This window comes from Vipera ursinii, assembly GCF_947247035.1.
Source record: "Vipera ursinii genome assembly, chromosome: 2".
NCBI classification, from domain to species: domain Eukaryota; kingdom Metazoa; phylum Chordata; class Lepidosauria; order Squamata; family Viperidae; genus Vipera; species Vipera ursinii.
This window is the reverse complement of record NC_139513.1, coordinates 108,984,154-109,001,778: the sequence shown is the minus strand read 5'-3', so window position 1 is coordinate 109,001,778 and position 17,625 is coordinate 108,984,154. Positions and strand designations below refer to the sequence as shown.

The following is a 17,625-nucleotide window of genomic DNA, read 5'->3' as shown; positions in this document are numbered from 1 at the left end:
CTGCTTTTGAGCATTAAGTTTGTATACCTTCTGTGCGTTTACACTTCTTCATACACAAGCAGTTCCCTTTACAAAAGTTGGAATTTTTGGAAATGATGAGTGCTGGAGTCCAAAGGCCAGTAGATTGTGCTATACACACAAGAATTGCTCTGCCTCGTAAGAAGTAATACTGGAACATGGTCCAAGATTGCAGGTCTCAGGACTGTACATCCTGACTGAATTATTTTATTTAAAACGGTTGTTTCTTTCCATTGGAGTAGTTCTAGTAGAATCAGGACATAAATTACTGTAGTGAGGCTATCTCGGTCATAATTGATATACCAGCCTGAACTGCTGAAGGTGCCACATGTCATTTGTGCTACAGAGGATAATAATGCCTATAATGTCAAAGATGGAGACAGAAGCATCACTTTGAATTAGATTTTCCAGGTTGAATCCTTTGTCTTTTATCTTGCCTGGACTGAGCATCTTTTTTTTTTGGCCTCAGCTAGTCCATATCTATAGCCAGGCACTGACTAGCAATTCCAATGCTTCCCTTTGGTGACAAAGGAAATAAAATGTGTCACCATTGTACTATATGTTATCCGCATACTGTATTGTATACCTTCATTAACTTGTGGAACCTCATAATATTAGCATCATGGAGTAAGTGGAAATCCTTTAATGATACTTTCTGGAAATATCATCCATGGGTAAGTGGAACCACTCTAAGGCTGTTCCACCTATATCAAGCTTAGATAATTTCTCCCAGAAGAATACCATGATTGCTGGGGTCAGGAGCCACCAAGAAGTGTGGCAGAATCAACAAAGGTACTTACTATTCAGTGTCTCTCTCTTGGCAAAGAGAGCAACTGAAATAGTTTCAATGCCAAAACAGAGTCAACGCTTCTACTGAACTGACCTGGGAAATCTTATTTCATTTGTCTGACTCTAATCAGTCATCACACACTTTTAATACTTTGATCAGAATTTGTCACTAGCTAATGAGTTTTTTAAAAAAATGAATGGCATCTTTCTATGAGGATAGATCACTCCTTGTAATAAGAAATGTATAAACTAGACTCAGCTGAATTCCCCTTTATGATAAATGTGATAAAACATCAAGGGCAAGTCAAGCTTGGTTACCAGAATCCAACTATTTATTTATTTATTTATTTTATTTTATTGCATTTATATACCGCCCTTTCCCTGAGGACTCAGGGCGGTTTACAGGGAGTTAAAAATCAACCATACAAAAGTTAAAAAACCAATTTAAAAAAGATTAAACCAACCCTGTACAATTAAAAACCCCAATTAAAATAAATTTCTCCTCAGCCTGGGCCCGAGAGCTCAAAGAGCCAGGCACCTTGTACAGATTTTCTGGCTTTAAACATTAGACTATCTGACCAGTTAGGGCCCTGGGTTTTTCTACTGATTGAACTGCTAAGTTCATCTAAGCCATGATGATCTCAATAGGTTTTTTTTCAAACTTTAGAGCCAACTGGGATTCTATATATCTAGAGCTAGTTTGGTTTACCAGTTCAAACACCAGGCTAGAAAGTGAGAGACACGAGTTCAAGTCTAGTCTTAGCCATGAAAGCCAGCTAGGTGTCCTTGGGCTAGTCACACACTCAGTTCAACCCACCTCACAGGCTTCTTGTGGGGAAAATAGGGGTGGGTGGGGGGTGTTGGATATGTTTGCTGCCTTACTTATAAAAATAATAAAGGTGGGAAACTAATACCTCTAGTTAGGCCAGGCTCCAAAAGCCATGAATTATTGAGAAAAGCTCCACTAGATGACATTGAAAGGATGCAAAGTAGAGGGGGAAAGTCTCTTGATATCTCCCACCAATACAACATATCAGTAATATACTCTGGAATTTGATCACATTTGAGAAGTTTCTCTCCATCTGCTTTTCAGCTATCTTGCAACCTGTTGTATAGCCAAACTAAAATGTATAGTAGAGGATGCTCAGATTTTATTATTCACTAATCTGGCATTTGGTAACAGTAGGCCAGGCATGTCAAACTCGCGATGTCACGTGACGTATCATGACTTTCCCCCCATTGCCGGCAATGGGGTGGGCGCAGTTTTAATGTGATGCATCCAGCCAATGGGCTGGCAGTTTGACATGCCTGCAATAGGCCATAAAGAATGCCTGTATGTTTATTCAGCTGTCTGAGCAAGGACATAACCAGTACTTGGAAAAACATATCAGCCCTACTATTCCACCTAGTCCCTTGAAAGACCTCTGGGACTAATTGGAAGGAGCATCCAAGTATTCAGGCTGAGCAGTAATACAGGCCACAACTGACAGCAGAATCAAAACAAGGGATATTACTAATGGCAACAGCAAAGTTGCTGCTGTAACTCAACAGTACTGCAGCTACTATGCTTATAAGCACATTGCATGTGGCCCTGAAAAATTCTTGTGTTATATGTCCAAGCTGCATTTCTCATCTTCTGAAAACATTCACAATCATGCTTCTGCCAAATTGCTGTTTGATGGACTGCATGTGATTTTCAAAGGGGGAAGGCATGTGGGATGACTTGTTTCAAGTGAGTCTTTCTCATGTACAGTACATTTCAAGGATTCATTCTATCTTGTCCTCCAACTGGGTAGGCTTTTAGGAATGGGGGATACTGTTCTATCAAATTTTACTTGTGCTTACTACTGAAGGTAAAAGCTCATCTATAGCTGAGGAAAACATGAGGTGCAGCCATCCTATAATAGTTGAGCACCCAAGGGTATTATGCTGGGCACTGTTGACAGCAGATCATGAGATAATATAGAGTATAGGTGTTCAAAATATTTATTTGAAAATACAGCTCATTAGTGATAAGTTTTTAATTCTATTTATAGTCAGTCCTACTTGATGTGTCATTTTTCACATGAGTTATATTTTGTGGCAAATTATTCCTCTGCTCATCCCTCTCCCACCTCTATACATCGAGGTGAGAAAATCTGAACTGGGGAGCCCTAGCCTGTGGGCAACCTACAGGTGCAGTTTGAAACATAAATCACACAGGACTCTCAAATCCTAACTTTAAATTTTCCTAGCCAGTTAAGATCAATTCCATTCTCCTTATCCAACTATATAATTTCTTAGGATGCCAGTGTCTGTACAAGACTATATAGTTTCTGGTCCAATTAATTTCAAACGAAATGATATTATATCAAATATAACCGAGGTATCCATTCTTACCTATGTATGAAAAAGTCCTTCAGTGTATGATTCCATGCTTTAAAAAAACAATCTGAGACTGCCTATTGGCTGGATTGTTTTTTATTGGTTAGTTTAAATTAAGTTCCACATGAAATGGATTATAGCAAAAAGTCAGTGGCTCATTTAACAGCAGCCTTGGAGCCTAGGTTTCAGGTATCACTGCTCACATGAAGCATAACCTATGACTATGACAAACATCTTGATTGTAGACATATTTGTTTCGAAGCAAGTGCCACTCTACTTCAGATGGGGCTTCCTCCAAATTAAATATACAAGTAGTCCCCATTTATTAGCTACTCATTCAGCAACCATTTGAAGTTGGAATGGCGCTGAACAAGTGGAATTTAATGACCAATCCTTGAAGTTCGGGCCTTTGCGGTGCTCCACGGTCATGCGATCGTGATTTAGAGACTTGGCAGTTGCTTGTATTACCACAGCTGCAACATCCTGTCATCAGAGTACTGTCATTTACAACCTTCCCTGCTGGCTTCCCAAACGCAAAGTCAATGGGGAAGCCATCAAGAAAGGTGGAATGTTACTCTAGTAAGTCTCCCCCGCCCAAGCCTTCTTGCCATGCCAGGTATCCCACAACCTTCTTGTGCTCACAGTCTGTTGCACCAGCCACCAGCTCCCCCCTTCCAACTCACAGCCTGCACCAACCCTCCCAGCTCTCCCATCCTGGTCATTACATGAAACTCCTGCCACTTTCCACTTAACCACCGGCACGTCTTGAGGTAATGACAGCAAATGGGAACTGCCAGGATTGTTGTTGCTAAGTGGTGTGGCCACCTGATGTTGCACTTTACAACCACACTGCTTAGCAATGGCAATCCCACTCCCAGTTGCCGTCATAATCCAAGGACTACTTGTATGCAGCATCACAACCTTGGTAACAACGACAAACAGAAAAATAAACAACCTCCTCTCAAGAAGATGGTCCAATCCTCAGATGCTTCAATTCTGTAACACTGAATATTTTCTATAGGGGGAATAAAAGGCATTTCCTTATCTCTAAGGGCTAGAAATAGTTATAAATTTCAAAGCAGGATCCACCACCCCAAAATTTCTCAGTGCATTTGTACATATATTATACAAATTGAGTAAGTCATTCAAATGATGCAATTTGTACCCAAGTACATTGGTACTGATCACTCTTCCATGTAATGGACAACTGGAAGAAAAACCCTCCCCCGTCATCATCTGATCCATTAAAGTTTCACTTGTATATCTCCATAGTAGCCCTGGTGCTGTTTGTAATGTTCACACATCTTTCAGTGGGCCTGTATTACAGAAAGTTACACAATTATTGCTAGTTAGGCACGATATTGTATTTGTTAGACTTGCATTTCAAGAACCTCTTAACTACAGAAGTTAACTACCATCACACAAAACCGAGTCACTTCAAACATACATTTCTACTTGGAAGATGTTGTTCACTGCTCATAAGATTCTACTAGGAAAAGGAAATGCATTTATGCCAATTTGTATGGGGGACAGGACTATGTAACACCAGAGCTACTACTGGATCATAACTAATTGTTTTCCTTTGCTTCACAGCAAATTATGCCATGTCATAATTTAGCTTATGGCTGGGATAATTAAATAATGTGTTCTACCCTTATGAAATTACTTATAATGTCATTCAATTAAGTCATTTTCAATTTTGATTTCAAGCACAAATGCCTACTAGTTGAACAAGAGTTAAAAAGGGGCACAAGACCACCCTATAAAAGAGATGGAAGTTAGCATTGCTACTGATCTTAGTTTATTTCCCTCCAGAAAAAATATTACAATTTTTTAGTACCAAGCATCACTCTGCCATTAAAAAATAATAGCAATAATATTTACTATTAGGAGAATGCCCACAGGTGAATTAATAGGCTGTGCTGTGCTTTGAATGCAAATGCAAATGCAAAACAGTGTTCCATACCACACAGGGCCAAGATCACTGCATCAGTTTGCAACTTCTTAAAGCAGCCATGCCTTTTCCTGGTTTAGGAATGGTACCATGCGTTGCAAGGCATTTTTTCTGCTTTCAAATCCAAAGTGCTGCACAAACATAGCGGACAGTTTTTCTAAAATTATTATTAATAAGGACTGGAGTTTAAGATTGCTATTTTACAGCCTCACTTTTGGCCAAATTCCAGCTGCCTAGGCTCCATTTATGGTACCTGCTCTTACAGATATGTCTAGCAGCTGTTCAACTCTCCCCCCCCCCCCGTAAAATTGGATTGTTCCCTCTGTTCTTGCTGCAGTGTTTGTCTTCAGGGTAACTGCAGGTAAGTGTTATTCTAAGTCAAATGTAGTTTGAACTTTAAAAAGGAAGGAATTCCAACAAGCCCCTCTCAAAAATGCAGTATGGACAGTGAAAAAAAACCCGTTTTAGACTCCAATGTTAGCTGCTCAAGAAGATTAAAAAAATGAAACTACCAGCCCAGTTTGATATCTTAGTGCAGAAAGAGGCTTAGAGGAGAAAAGGGACGATAGGTGAACGTAGTGGTGGGTAATCTCGGAACTCCTTCAGGTAACTTCGGTGTTTTCCCTTTGCCCAAATGGTCATTTGAATAAATCCAACCAAGGAAAACAGAGCCACTGTTGATAAATAAAAAGTGTGAAACGTTATTAGGTGTTCAGAAAAGCATTCTCCCTCTGGGCAGAATTTTTTTTAATTAACATTGACTTCTTTTCCAAATGTATTACATCTTTTTTTTAAAAAAAGAGAACACAGAAATAGAAAATAATACCAAGGATCTTTAATATATTAAACTGGATACTTGTCTTGGCGAATGCTATCTAATTTTGCCCACTGTTTAATACAGATACTCCACAGCTAAAGCATCCCTAATTTCCTGACAGTTAGAACAATTAACCAGTGGAACAACCTGCCCTCAGAAGCTGTGAATGCTCCAACACTGGAAGTTTTTAAGAAGAGACTGAACAGCCATTTGTCCGAAATGGTATAGGGAGTAGATGACCTCCAAGGTCCCTTCCAACATCATCATCATCATCATTATTATTATTATTATTATTATTATTAATTATTATTATAAATGGAAAGTAGATTTTGTAAAATAGGAGGTAGTCTTCAAGATTACTAAGCCAGCAAGAGGCAGCCTCTTTCATTTAGTACCGCCGTCTCCTATACTAAATAACGAACGAGAACATCTTCAACCCCTATGTCAGACATGTCAAACACAAGGCCTAGGGGGCCGGATCTGGCCCGCGAAGTGGTTTCATGTGGCCCGCAAAGCCATCCTGGAAACAGTGAGGGAACGGCCCCCACTGCCTTGACCCTGGCCCAGAGACCCTCCTCCTGCCAGAGACCCTCAGATCTGTCCCACTCCTGCCCAGGCCCCCATAGGCACCCTTGATGAGAACGATGTAGAGCTGGCCACGCCCACCCAGTAGGCCATACGCACTCTAGCCACGCCCACCCAGTAGGCCACGCCCACCCAGACCACACCCACCCGGCCCCCTGAGGGCAACCGCAATGCTGATGCGGCCCTCAATGAAATTGAGTTTGACACCCCTGCCCTATGTGCACTGGTAAAACAAAATAAAAAGGCAATGAAGAGACCAAGTGGAAGAGTTGCATAGCTGCTGCCTTCCCTCTCACTGTAAGTAAAGGGATGAAGCTTACTGTGAGACAGAAGCTGCAATATACTGAACTCTTGTAATCTTATGTTGGTACTTTCTTCACTGAAAGGGACAAGATATCTCTCCCGTTTTAAATCCATAGACCCTAATCTTCTTGGCAACAAAGAATAGTTCGGACAGGAAAAATTGGGAAGGGCCAGAAAGAATAAAAATACATAGCGGCATTTCATAACATTGCTTAATAAAATTCTTACTAAAAGCGACCACAGCAAAGATCTAACCCATTTCAAGAACTTACCTGGAAGGCACTGAGTCATTATGGCAAAGCCAATCCAAGACCCTACCTGAAAAAGAAAACGTCAAGGAAAATATTAAGACTTTATAGGCTTGAACATTGCATTCTTCAGCTAGAGCAGGGGTAGGCAACCTTGGCTCTTTTATGACTCGTGGACTTCAACTCCCAGAATTCCTGGGCCAGCTGTGCTGGCTCAGGAATTCTGGGAGTTGAAGTCCACGAGTCATAAAAGAGCCAAGGTTGCCTACCCCTGAGCTAGAGTAAACATACAGCGCCATCCTACTATGAAGGATGAAGACCCAACTCGTGCACAAATCCTGACTGTGTTTCTGTACTTGCACTGAAAACTTTCCCATAAACTTTCTACAGGGCAGATTAGTGTGTAAGTAGAAGAAAGTACCTATCCTACTCTCAATTCAAAAAGCAAATAGCAATGTTCACATGAGTACAACAGCAGTGTCAGAAGTGGCCTGAAGATTTTGTAGTACACATTCTACACTCTTAGCTCAGGGATAGGTACTAATCTTAGCACCCATGAAACCAAAGTGTTTCCCTGTGCAGAACCAGAGTGAGAAAAATGTACAAGAAATGGAAGAGTTTAACAAGAAGTTCCAAGGTCATTTTTAGTCTATGAACTTATATTATTTTATAGTTACTGATTTGAGATTATTGCAAGGCACCTTGGGTCTGCTAATTTAGTGGGATATGTTATTAAATATCTAAATAAATTTGGCATCTAAATAAACAATATGTACACAAGACAGCACGCACACAAATAATACAAATAAAATATACGCCTTGTACTGATGGAACCTTAAAAAATAAAAATGAGGATGAATTGACTGCTGTAATAATCTATAGTGCTTGTGACATGTTGGTACTGTATTTCTACTTGAAGATCAAAGAAAAAGGCAGAGATAAGAACAGTCATGCGATTGGTGACCGACAATTGGGAGAAATTGAAATTGAAATGAATGAATGTGTGCCAACCATACACGCTGACTTGTAAAGTCTGATGAATGTCATCATGTACAGTAAGAGTATGTTGAGTGAACAGAGATGTGTGACAGAATTACTTCCAGTCACTGTCAAGTCCACTGACAGTTATCTCTTCCTCCTAATTCATGTGAGCACAAATGGTACTGTTAGAAACAAATCCTAATGTCACAATGAAAATCAAAACAAAATGCTCAAGACCCTGGGGCCATGATCGTGTTTTAATTCATGCTGATAGGAGAGATTTGCTTTCAGGGACTGTGGGCTGAATCAGTCTGGGTCACTGATTGTGTCATGGTTCCGACAGACAGAGACAAATAAAGCAGAACTCCAAGGTTTGCAAATTTCCCAAAGAACATGTTTATTAGCTACAAAGTATCAGCATGTCAAAAGTGAAACCAAGTCTGAAGACAATTCTCCAATACAAAGTTAAGAAATCCCAACCCTAAGGCTATGCAAGCAACTATGTTCCCCAATTCATCAGCTTGGCGGGCTTTTCACGAAATGCCCAGCCTGCAGTCTTGGGAGCAACCAATGACCTTGGTTCCCATGGGACAAAAGTTTATTTAAACTAGCAAAGCACCTGGCAGTCCCCCCTCCCTCCTTTCAGTGTGTCAACCGAAAATGAATAAGGAAGATAACCACAGCCATGCTCATTTGACAAGTTGACAAGACTGTTGATATGATACACACTGTATCACACCAAATACATTTGGTTGAAACAAAGCAAAATTCATCAGTATGGATTTAAACTGAACCCTATGGGTGTTTGAAATGAAAACCTAAGATAAAAATATACACACTGTAGAGGGTGTAAAATATTGATGTAATTTATTTTCTTTCATTCAGTTTTGTCCCGTTCTCAGAGACTGCCTGGACAACCACCTAACCAGTTTTAAGAAATGGTTAGCCAATGCCTCTTTTCTAGGGCTGAGAGAAAGTGACTGAACCAAGATCACCCACTAGGACTAGAACTCACAATCTCCCGGTTTCTAGTTTGATGCCTTAATTACTACGTCAAACTGGTAGGATAAATCAGATTCACATCAGAAATTATAATGCCTCATAGCTTTCACTATGCACTAATGCACAGAAATCTAGAAAATGAGCCACGTGAGTCCTAGTACTAGAAGAAAAATGTGATTAAATAAATATAGCACAGACTTACTGGCATCAGTCACATATTAGAATATAGCAATTGAAGGGCTGTTCAAAATAAAAACGAAGAGGAAGGAGACACTGGAGAACACAATCAGCTTGTCAGTGAAAATGGCAAAAAGCCAACTATTACTCAGCTCCTGTTTTGTCTCTATTGTCCACAGAAAAAAAGTTATGTGTATCCCACTGGTAAATATAAAGACAACATGAACAAAGAGGACTGAGGTTTGAGGCTGACAAATATATTGTCTATTCATATACCTATATCTATTCAATATCTATTCATTTCAAATGAGTATACCTTTCATATTCCCTAAAATGCAACATATTTGGACCTGAAAAATGTTGCTGGTGGATTGACTGAACTCTGAAAAATTCTAGAGAATAGATGACATATGACTCAATGAGCTCAGATGTGTCACTATTTCAGGAATAGGGGAAAGGATCCAAGGGATTACACACTAATCAAATAGGTAGGAAAGCTTGAGAGCTGATCTTAAAAGAGATTAACCCAGAAATACATTGCAAACGAGGTAATTAAAATAATTAAAAGATACTAACGTGAATTTGGTAAGAACAAGTTTCCTCACACTAACATTATTTCATTCTTTTATTGGGTAATTTCCTTAGCCAATCTGGGAATGCTATAGATTTAATGTATCTTAACTTCAGCAAAGTTTTTTGACAGAGTATCCCATGACATTCTGATTATCCAGATAGTTAAGTGTGAAAGGGATGACATTTACAAGTGGATACACAGCTTCTCAAAAAACAACTTCAAAGAACCATCTATGGTTTCTCTTTAAACCAGAATGATACATTTAAAGGGGTCCAAAATGGGCTCCTGGGCTCTCTACTCTTCCATTTTTTAAATTACTTGGGTAACTTAATAAATTTGAAACAATCTCAATAGGTTGCAGAAATGAATAGTTTCTGCTCATGAATGAGTATGAGGTGGGTGCAAAATGGACAAAATCAATTGTCAAAATCAATCATTAAAGAAATATAATTTCCAGATGATGAGAAGTTCCATTTTACTTAGTCAGACTCCACTATATCCAATTTATAAAACATAGAATCACAGGGATGGAACAGGATCCTTACAGCTCTTCTAGCCCAAACCCCTGTCCAAGGACAAATAGTTGGCCAATCTTTTCTTGAATACCTCCAGCAATGCAGCACTCACAACTCGGGGGGGGGGGGGCAAACTGTTCCATTGATTCTCACTGCAAAAATTCCTCCTTATTTTTAAGTTGAATTTCCCTCTCGACAATCTTTTTATCCATTGCTTCTTGTCCTGCCCTCAGGTACTGTGGAAAATAAATTAACCCCCTCTTTCCACTGACAGTCCTTCAAGTATTGGAAGACTGTTATTATGTAACTCCCGAGCCTTCTCTTTGTTAGGCTATTAAACATACCAAGCTCCCTTAGCCATTTAACCTCCAGACTCCTTATCACCTCTGTTGCTCTTCTCTGTACTCTTTCTAGGGCCTCAGTATCTTTTTCGTATCCTAGTGACCACAACTGGACATAGTATTCCAAATCTGGCCTCACTAGTGCAGTAGAGGGAGGTACTATCAATTCCCACAATCTTGATGCAATCCCTCTATTGATGCAACCTAGGACAACATTGACTTTTTTTTTGGCAACTGCAGCACACTGCTGACTCATACTTAAGCAGTGATCCACCAGGACACTAAATCCCTCTCATAGTTAATACTATTGAGCCTGTTACTGGCTATCCTGTATCTGTGATTTGGTTCTTCCTGATTTAAGTGCAGGACCATGCTTTTCTCATCACTGAACTGCAGCTTGTTGGATGGAGCTCAAGTCTGCGAAGATCTGGAATCTTGAACCTATCTTCCAAAGTGTTCACAATTCCCTCCCAACTTGGTGTCATCTACAAATTTGATGAGTGCAGCTGGGCAGCTCAAGATGATTTACAAAGATGTTGAAGAGCACTGGGCCCAAGACAGAACCCTTTGTATGCTTCCCTCCACACAGATGTATTTCCATTGAGGACCACATGCTGAGAGTGTTTGGTCAGCCAACTGCAAATCCATCTGGTGGTGGTGATGTCTATCCCACACTGTTCTCTTACCAAGAAGTAGGCTGTATCTAATGTATCAAACATCTTACTTAAGTCAGTTCTGGGTATTATACCTTACAAAGCATTCAGAGAAACTGTAACAGGTTCAAAGAAATGTAAGAAGCATGATCAAGGGACTAAAACAAAATTATATAATAAGGATTTGAAGAAACTGAGAAATTTTAACTTTGAGAGAAGACAAGTATACTATCATATCTGCCCTCAAATATCTGAAGGACTATCATATACAAGACCACAACCTACTCTCTATCATTCTAGGACACAAAATAATGATTTTAAATTACAAGAATGAATGAATATTCTAATTGACTTTTTTTTTAAAAAAAAGGCTTATCTGAAAGAATAAGTCAACAGTGAAACCAATTACTGAGAGAAAAAATAAGGTCCACTTTGCTGGAAGATTCAAGATGAAACCAGATTTCCATCTGTCAGGAAATTTTAATTTAAGTCAAGAGTGGAGGAATCTATTATAATTAAATTAAATTTCTATACTGCCCTATTCCCGAAGGACTCAGCAATTTTGAGCAATAAGAATTAATCATTCAATTAAAAGACAGGTAAAAGTCATGATTTTCAGACTATTTGCCTAGATACTGTCACTCTACCTGTATGTTTCCTGTTAAGCAGAATTCATTAACAAAATACAGATTTAAGTGCCCATAATTTGTTCCAAAGCTAAAACATAGTTGTACCTCATAGGTATAATTGGGACAAGAGACCAGCAGGAAAAGCCACGTAAATGGGTTCTTCGTAGGGAATGGAATCTTCCTGGCCTTTGAACCTGGAGGAAATCATAAGAATGTTATTGACACAAAGAACCAATTTGCATGCGAAAAAACCCCTCCTCATCTAACATTAATTTAATTTAATTTAATAATTTAATTTGTATACCGTCCTTCTCCTGGAGGACTCAGGGCGGTGAACAGGGCAATACACAATAAAAATAGAATACAAAAATTAAAAAGCCATTAAAAATTATGCCCATAAAATTAATACATATTAAAATTAAAACTATTTATAAAAACCCAACCCCATCCCGTCAGACCAGGCCAGCTTGTTCGAAAAAGAAAGTTTTGAGATCGCGCCGGAAGGAGCGAAGGTCGGGGGCCATCCGGAACTCAACCGGTAAGCGGTTCCAGAGGTCTGGCGCGCCCACAGAGAACGCTCTCCCCCTGGGTGTCACCAATCGGCATTCTTTGATCGGCGGCACCCTGAGGAGGCCCTCTCTGTGGGAGTGCACTGGACGGAGGGAAGTTGACGCCGGCCGCAGGTGTTGCCGTAGGTAATCTGGACCCATGCCATGAAGGGCTTTGTAAGTCATCACTAGCACCTTGAACCTCACCCGGAGAGCAACCGGTAGCCAATGCAGCTCGCGGAGCAAAGGTGTAACATGGGAGTATCGGGAAACTCCCAAGACAATTCGCGCGGCTGCATTCTGCACCAGTTGGAGTCTCTGGGTGGACCTCAAGGGCAGCCCCATGTAGAGAGCATTACAGTAGTCTAGACGAGAGGTCACGAGCGCATGAGTGACTGTATGCAAGGCATCCCGGTCTAGATAGGGCCGCAACTGGCGCACCAGGCGAACCTGGGCAAAGGCCCCCCTAGTCACAGCTCCAATATGCTCTTCCAAAGAGAGCTGTGAATCTAGAAGGACCCCCAAGTTGCGGGCCCTATCTACGGGGGGTAATAGCTCACCCCCCATGGCCAATGATGGAATGATCGGAATTTCCCAGGATGCCAGCACGAACAGCCACTCAGTCTTGTCAGGGTTGAGTCGAAGCCTGTTCCTCCCCATCCAGACCCGGACCGCCTCCAGGCAATGGGGCATCACGTCGAGGGCATCACTGGGGTGGTTTGGGGTCGAAATAAAAAGCTGGGTATCATCAGCATATTGGTGATACCCAACTCCAAAACCACGAATGATCTCACCCAGCGGCTTCATATAGATGTTGAACAGGAGAGGCGAGAGAACCGATCCCTGAGGAACTCCACAAATGAGAGGTCTCAAGGTCGATCTCTGCCCCCCTGCCAACACCGACTGCGAACGTCACAGAAGGTAAGAGGAGAACCACTGGAGAACTGTGCCTCCCACTCCTAACCCTCTGAGACATCGCAGCAGGATACCATGGTCGATGGTATCAAAAGCCGCTGAGAGGTCTAAAAGGACTAGGACAGAGGAACAACCTCTGTCCCGAGCCCGCCAGAGATCATTCACCAGCGCGACCAATGCCGTCTCCATGCTGTACCCAGGCCTGAAATCCGATTGGTACGGGTCTAGGTAGTCAGCTTCATCCAAGAACAAAGGGAGCTGCTGCACCACCACGCTCTTAACAACCTTCGCCAAAAAGTGAAGGTTGGAGACCGGACGATAGTTGTTTAAAATTGCTGGGTCCAAGGCAGGCTTCTTGAGGAGGGGTCTCACCAAGGCGGCGGGAAAACTACCCTGACTCAAAGAGGCAGTAATCACTGCCTGGAGCCAGCCTCGTGTCCCATCCCGGGCTGCATAAGTCAGCCAGGAGGGGCACGGGTCCAACAAACATGTGGTGGAGCTCAGCTTCCCCATGATCTTGTCCACTTCTTCAGGAGTCACAGGATCGAACTCTTCCCAGATTAAATCGACAAGGCCGCCTGTATCCTCTTCGTCAGACTCTGCCCAGTCGGAGTCCAAACCGGTCTGGATCCGAGCGATTTTGTCCGACAGAAATCGACTAAACTCCTCGGCTCGACCCTGCAAGGGTTCCTCCCTCACCTCCTGATTAAGAAGAGAGCGAGTTACCCTAAACAGGGTGGCCGGGCGATTATCTGCGGACGCGATGAGAGTGGCAAAGTGGTTAGACCTAGCCACCCTCAACGCTGCGAGATAAGTTCTCGTAAACGACCTTAGTCGTAATCGGTCGGATTCGTATCGGCTGGACCTCCAACAGCTCTCTAGGCCCCGTCTCCGACGCTTCATCTCGCGGAGCTCCATGGAGAACCATGGGGCTCGTTGGGATCTGCGTCGGGTCAAGGGCCGCATGGGTACAACTTGGTCGAGTGCCTCTGTGGCTGCCCTTTCCCAGGCTTCCACTAGGGCATCGACCGAGCTGTGAGCAAAGGAGGCAGGTGGGGGCCCAAGCGCCGTTTGGAACTGCTCAGGGTCCATAAGGCGTCTAGGGCGGAACCATCTTGTTGGCTCAGCAACCCCACGACAGGGAGTGGCAAAACGGAAGACCATCCGCAGGAGATGATGATCGGTCCATGACAGGGGTGAATTAATTGGAGAAACCCCCCCCAAGATCATCTAACCACCGTCCGGATAGAAAAACCAGATCGAGCGTGTGACCCCCCCCCCGTGAGTTGGGCCCAGAATAACCTGCTTCAGGTCCATGGCCGTCATGGAAGCCATGAACTCCCGAGCTAACTCAGATGATCCCCCCAGGGATGGTAGGTTGAAGTCACCCAAAACTATAAGTTTGGGGAACTCAACCACCAACCCTGAGAGGATATCGAGAAGCTCAGGAAGGGCTGCTGCCACGTGTCTAGGTGAAACGTACACCAGCAGCAAGCCCAACTGAGCTCTGGGACCACATCTCAGGAGGAGGGACTCACACCCGGCTATCTGGACTATGGTGGCCTCCCGCGGACATAAGGTCTCCCTCACAACAACTTCCACTCTTCCGCCCCTACCCTGAGCCCTAGGCTGGTGCAGCACCCGGAAACCTGATGGGCTAAGATCAACCAGGGGGACCCCGCCCTCTGGGCCCAACCAGGTCTCCATAATGCAAGCCAGGTCCGCATGCTCCTCCTCAATCAGATCACGAATGAGAGGTGCTTTATTCATTACGGACCTGGCGTTAAAATACACGAGCCTGAGCTCAGGTGGCTGCTCATCCTCGCTCCCGGTACCACGTGCTGAAATCAGAGGGTCGGAGCGCATCACCGCTTGAAGACATTGAAGAGTATTGATGTGGCCCTCTGTTCCTACACCTGCGGCCATTCCCAACCGCCGTGGGAATAGATAATCCCACACCCCGCCCCGGGGCCCCATAGGCCCCCAGCCCAGCCCCCACCACGGCGCGATCAGTCCCTGACCTGGTCTGAGAAACGGTTGGTGGAACCCCCCTAGTTTCCAACCGAACCGGTAAACCCACCCCCCTCCCTAACCCCTCAAAACATTACACAGAAGAGGTACAGAAAAGCACCAGACTTGTAAAAGTCTCCCTTCTCTTTATCAAAAGTGACAAAAAGAAGCATCTGTATACTTCACAGGATTTATTAAAAAGAGATAAAATACAGAAAGATTCTAACATGATTTTAGCTTGAGGTAGCTTCAAGCCCACTTCCAAAAAACCTGCAAAACTCTTCTTAGCCAAACCTGACAGCACTCTCTTCTGTCCCTTGTTTGGCTTTCAGAGGTCAGGTGACCACCTCTGGGCATCTAAGGCTGGCTTGTTATTTAAAGGCTCAGCTGTTCCCACTACAGAGCAGAGGGTGTTTTTAATACAGACGTCTGCACTTCCATTTGGCCCTTCTCTGTACTCACCAGCTGGGCGGAGATTGCGCAGAGCAATATGAATAGAAAAGTTTCCCAACTGACAGAACTGCAGGAAGAAACAAAACCAGGGTTAGCAGGAAAGGGGCAAGAACTGATCTTTTAGGCTTACTATCACCACCAGGAACCACATAATGGCACAGAAACCTCCTAGAGCTCACCCCACCCGTGATTCAAATAATTTTGTAGAAATGTTAGGAATTTGCTCGGAAGAAAACACAAAACTTTTAACGTGCCGATATAATGTGGGATTTTTATCACTCATGTCTTCTGATCCCTTGCTCTGCAGCATCACCCCAGAACGACTTAACAGCTCTGGTACTAATAAAGTTGTTCTACAATTGTGCAAAAATAAGTTCTGGCTCTAAGACAAGAAACCCAAGACCGACCCAGTATTTTCCAGTACTATAACTAAATAAATTTTGTTGCCTTTTTTTCCTTCTCCTGTCTTTTTTCCCCTCCTTTTGTTGTTTCCCTTGAATTTATTTGGGGCAGGAACTTGTCTTCTTTATAATGCATCATATACATACAATCAACAAATAAGACTGCATAGTATGAATATAGCATTTTTCTACAATTCTTTAAAGCAGTCAATTTTTTTTCCTGAGATCACAGAACTGCCTAATGCAGGAGTCAGACGAGTCCAAGAAAAAAAATGGCTGCCTTCAAAACTTGCAGTAGAGTGCTATATTCACATTTTTGCACGTCTAAAACACCTTTCTTGAACTGAATTTGAACCACTGCAGAGTCCTGCTAACATATTGGCCTTAAGACATGAGCACATGTGTAAGGGGGAAAAAAACTTTATCTCCAGGCAATAGCAGCAGATACACAATCCATTCCCAAACCAGACTGCTTCATGGTCTTTCCATGCACCAAGAAAGAGAAGTATATTTATATATATTTTACTATACATAGTTCCAGGTCCATTCTACCAGATTTCTTATAAAAACAAACAAATAAATAAATAAAAAGGCAATTGATCTTTCTCTTATTTGAGGGAACTACTATGGTTTGTAAAAAATCCAATATTATAAATCTTGGTTGTGTGCCATAAACAGATAGTCAGAACTTTTGTTTCTAGATAAACAATTTCTTGATTTTTAACACTTGACTTTGCACGGGAAAGCTTCCTACCTTAGATTGGCCTAGGCCCGTGGTGGGGAACTTATGGCACGCGTGCCACAGGTGGCACGCAGAGCCCTCTCTGTGGGCACATGCGCCATCGCCCCAGTCCTAGGCCTTCAGCTGGGTTTTATAAAACCTTTTCGCTTTAGGCCTCCGCCGCCATGTGCAAAAAAAAAGGTTCAATCAATCAATTTTAACTTCTCGTGGGGAAAAAAAAGATCTTGCAAAGTTGGAATTGATTGAACTTTTTAGTCCCACCCAGTCTGCCGTTACCACCGCAGCCACACCCACCCCAATGGGCCACACCCACCCAATGGGCCACACCCACTAAGTGGGTTTTGGGTTGCAGTTTGGGCACTCAGTCTCTAAAAGGTTCGCCATCACTGGCCTAGGCTCTGTCTGAAACATCTGCCTGTTTTTTACTACATAGGGCTATTCCTCAAGAATCTACAAATAATTACCAGGAATATGATAAGCGCCAATTTCACTTGTTCATGTCCATATGCTGAAAAAAAGAAAAAGAAAAACACAATTGGAGTAACTACAACTGGAGCACCTAGAATGTTCCTAGAAGGAAAAAACATTCCCCAATGACAGATCTCA

The 17,625-nt window shown here is 42.5% G+C and overlaps 1 protein-coding gene across 3 annotated transcripts in view; it reads right to left on the bottom strand.

Annotated features, from left to right (window-relative positions):
* Window positions 1-4,955: 4,955 nt before the first annotated feature.
* Window positions 4,956-17,625, bottom strand: part of TECR (trans-2,3-enoyl-CoA reductase) — a 47,794-nt gene continuing 35,124 nt past the window's right edge. For all 3 annotated transcript variants that reach the window (XM_083357055.1, XM_083357056.1, XM_083357054.1), the window contains 5 exons: window positions 17,484-17,527; window positions 15,886-15,943; window positions 12,056-12,144; window positions 7,103-7,148; window positions 4,956-5,799 (listed from right to left, as the gene is read on the bottom strand). In XM_083357055.1, the coding sequence (XP_083213181.1) occupies window positions 5,672-5,799; window positions 7,103-7,148; window positions 12,056-12,144; window positions 15,886-15,943; window positions 17,484-17,527 (365 nt within the window). In that variant the 3' untranslated portion in view covers window positions 4,956-5,671. The remainder of the gene's footprint in view (window positions 5,800-7,102; window positions 7,149-12,055; window positions 12,145-15,885; window positions 15,944-17,483; window positions 17,528-17,625) is intronic.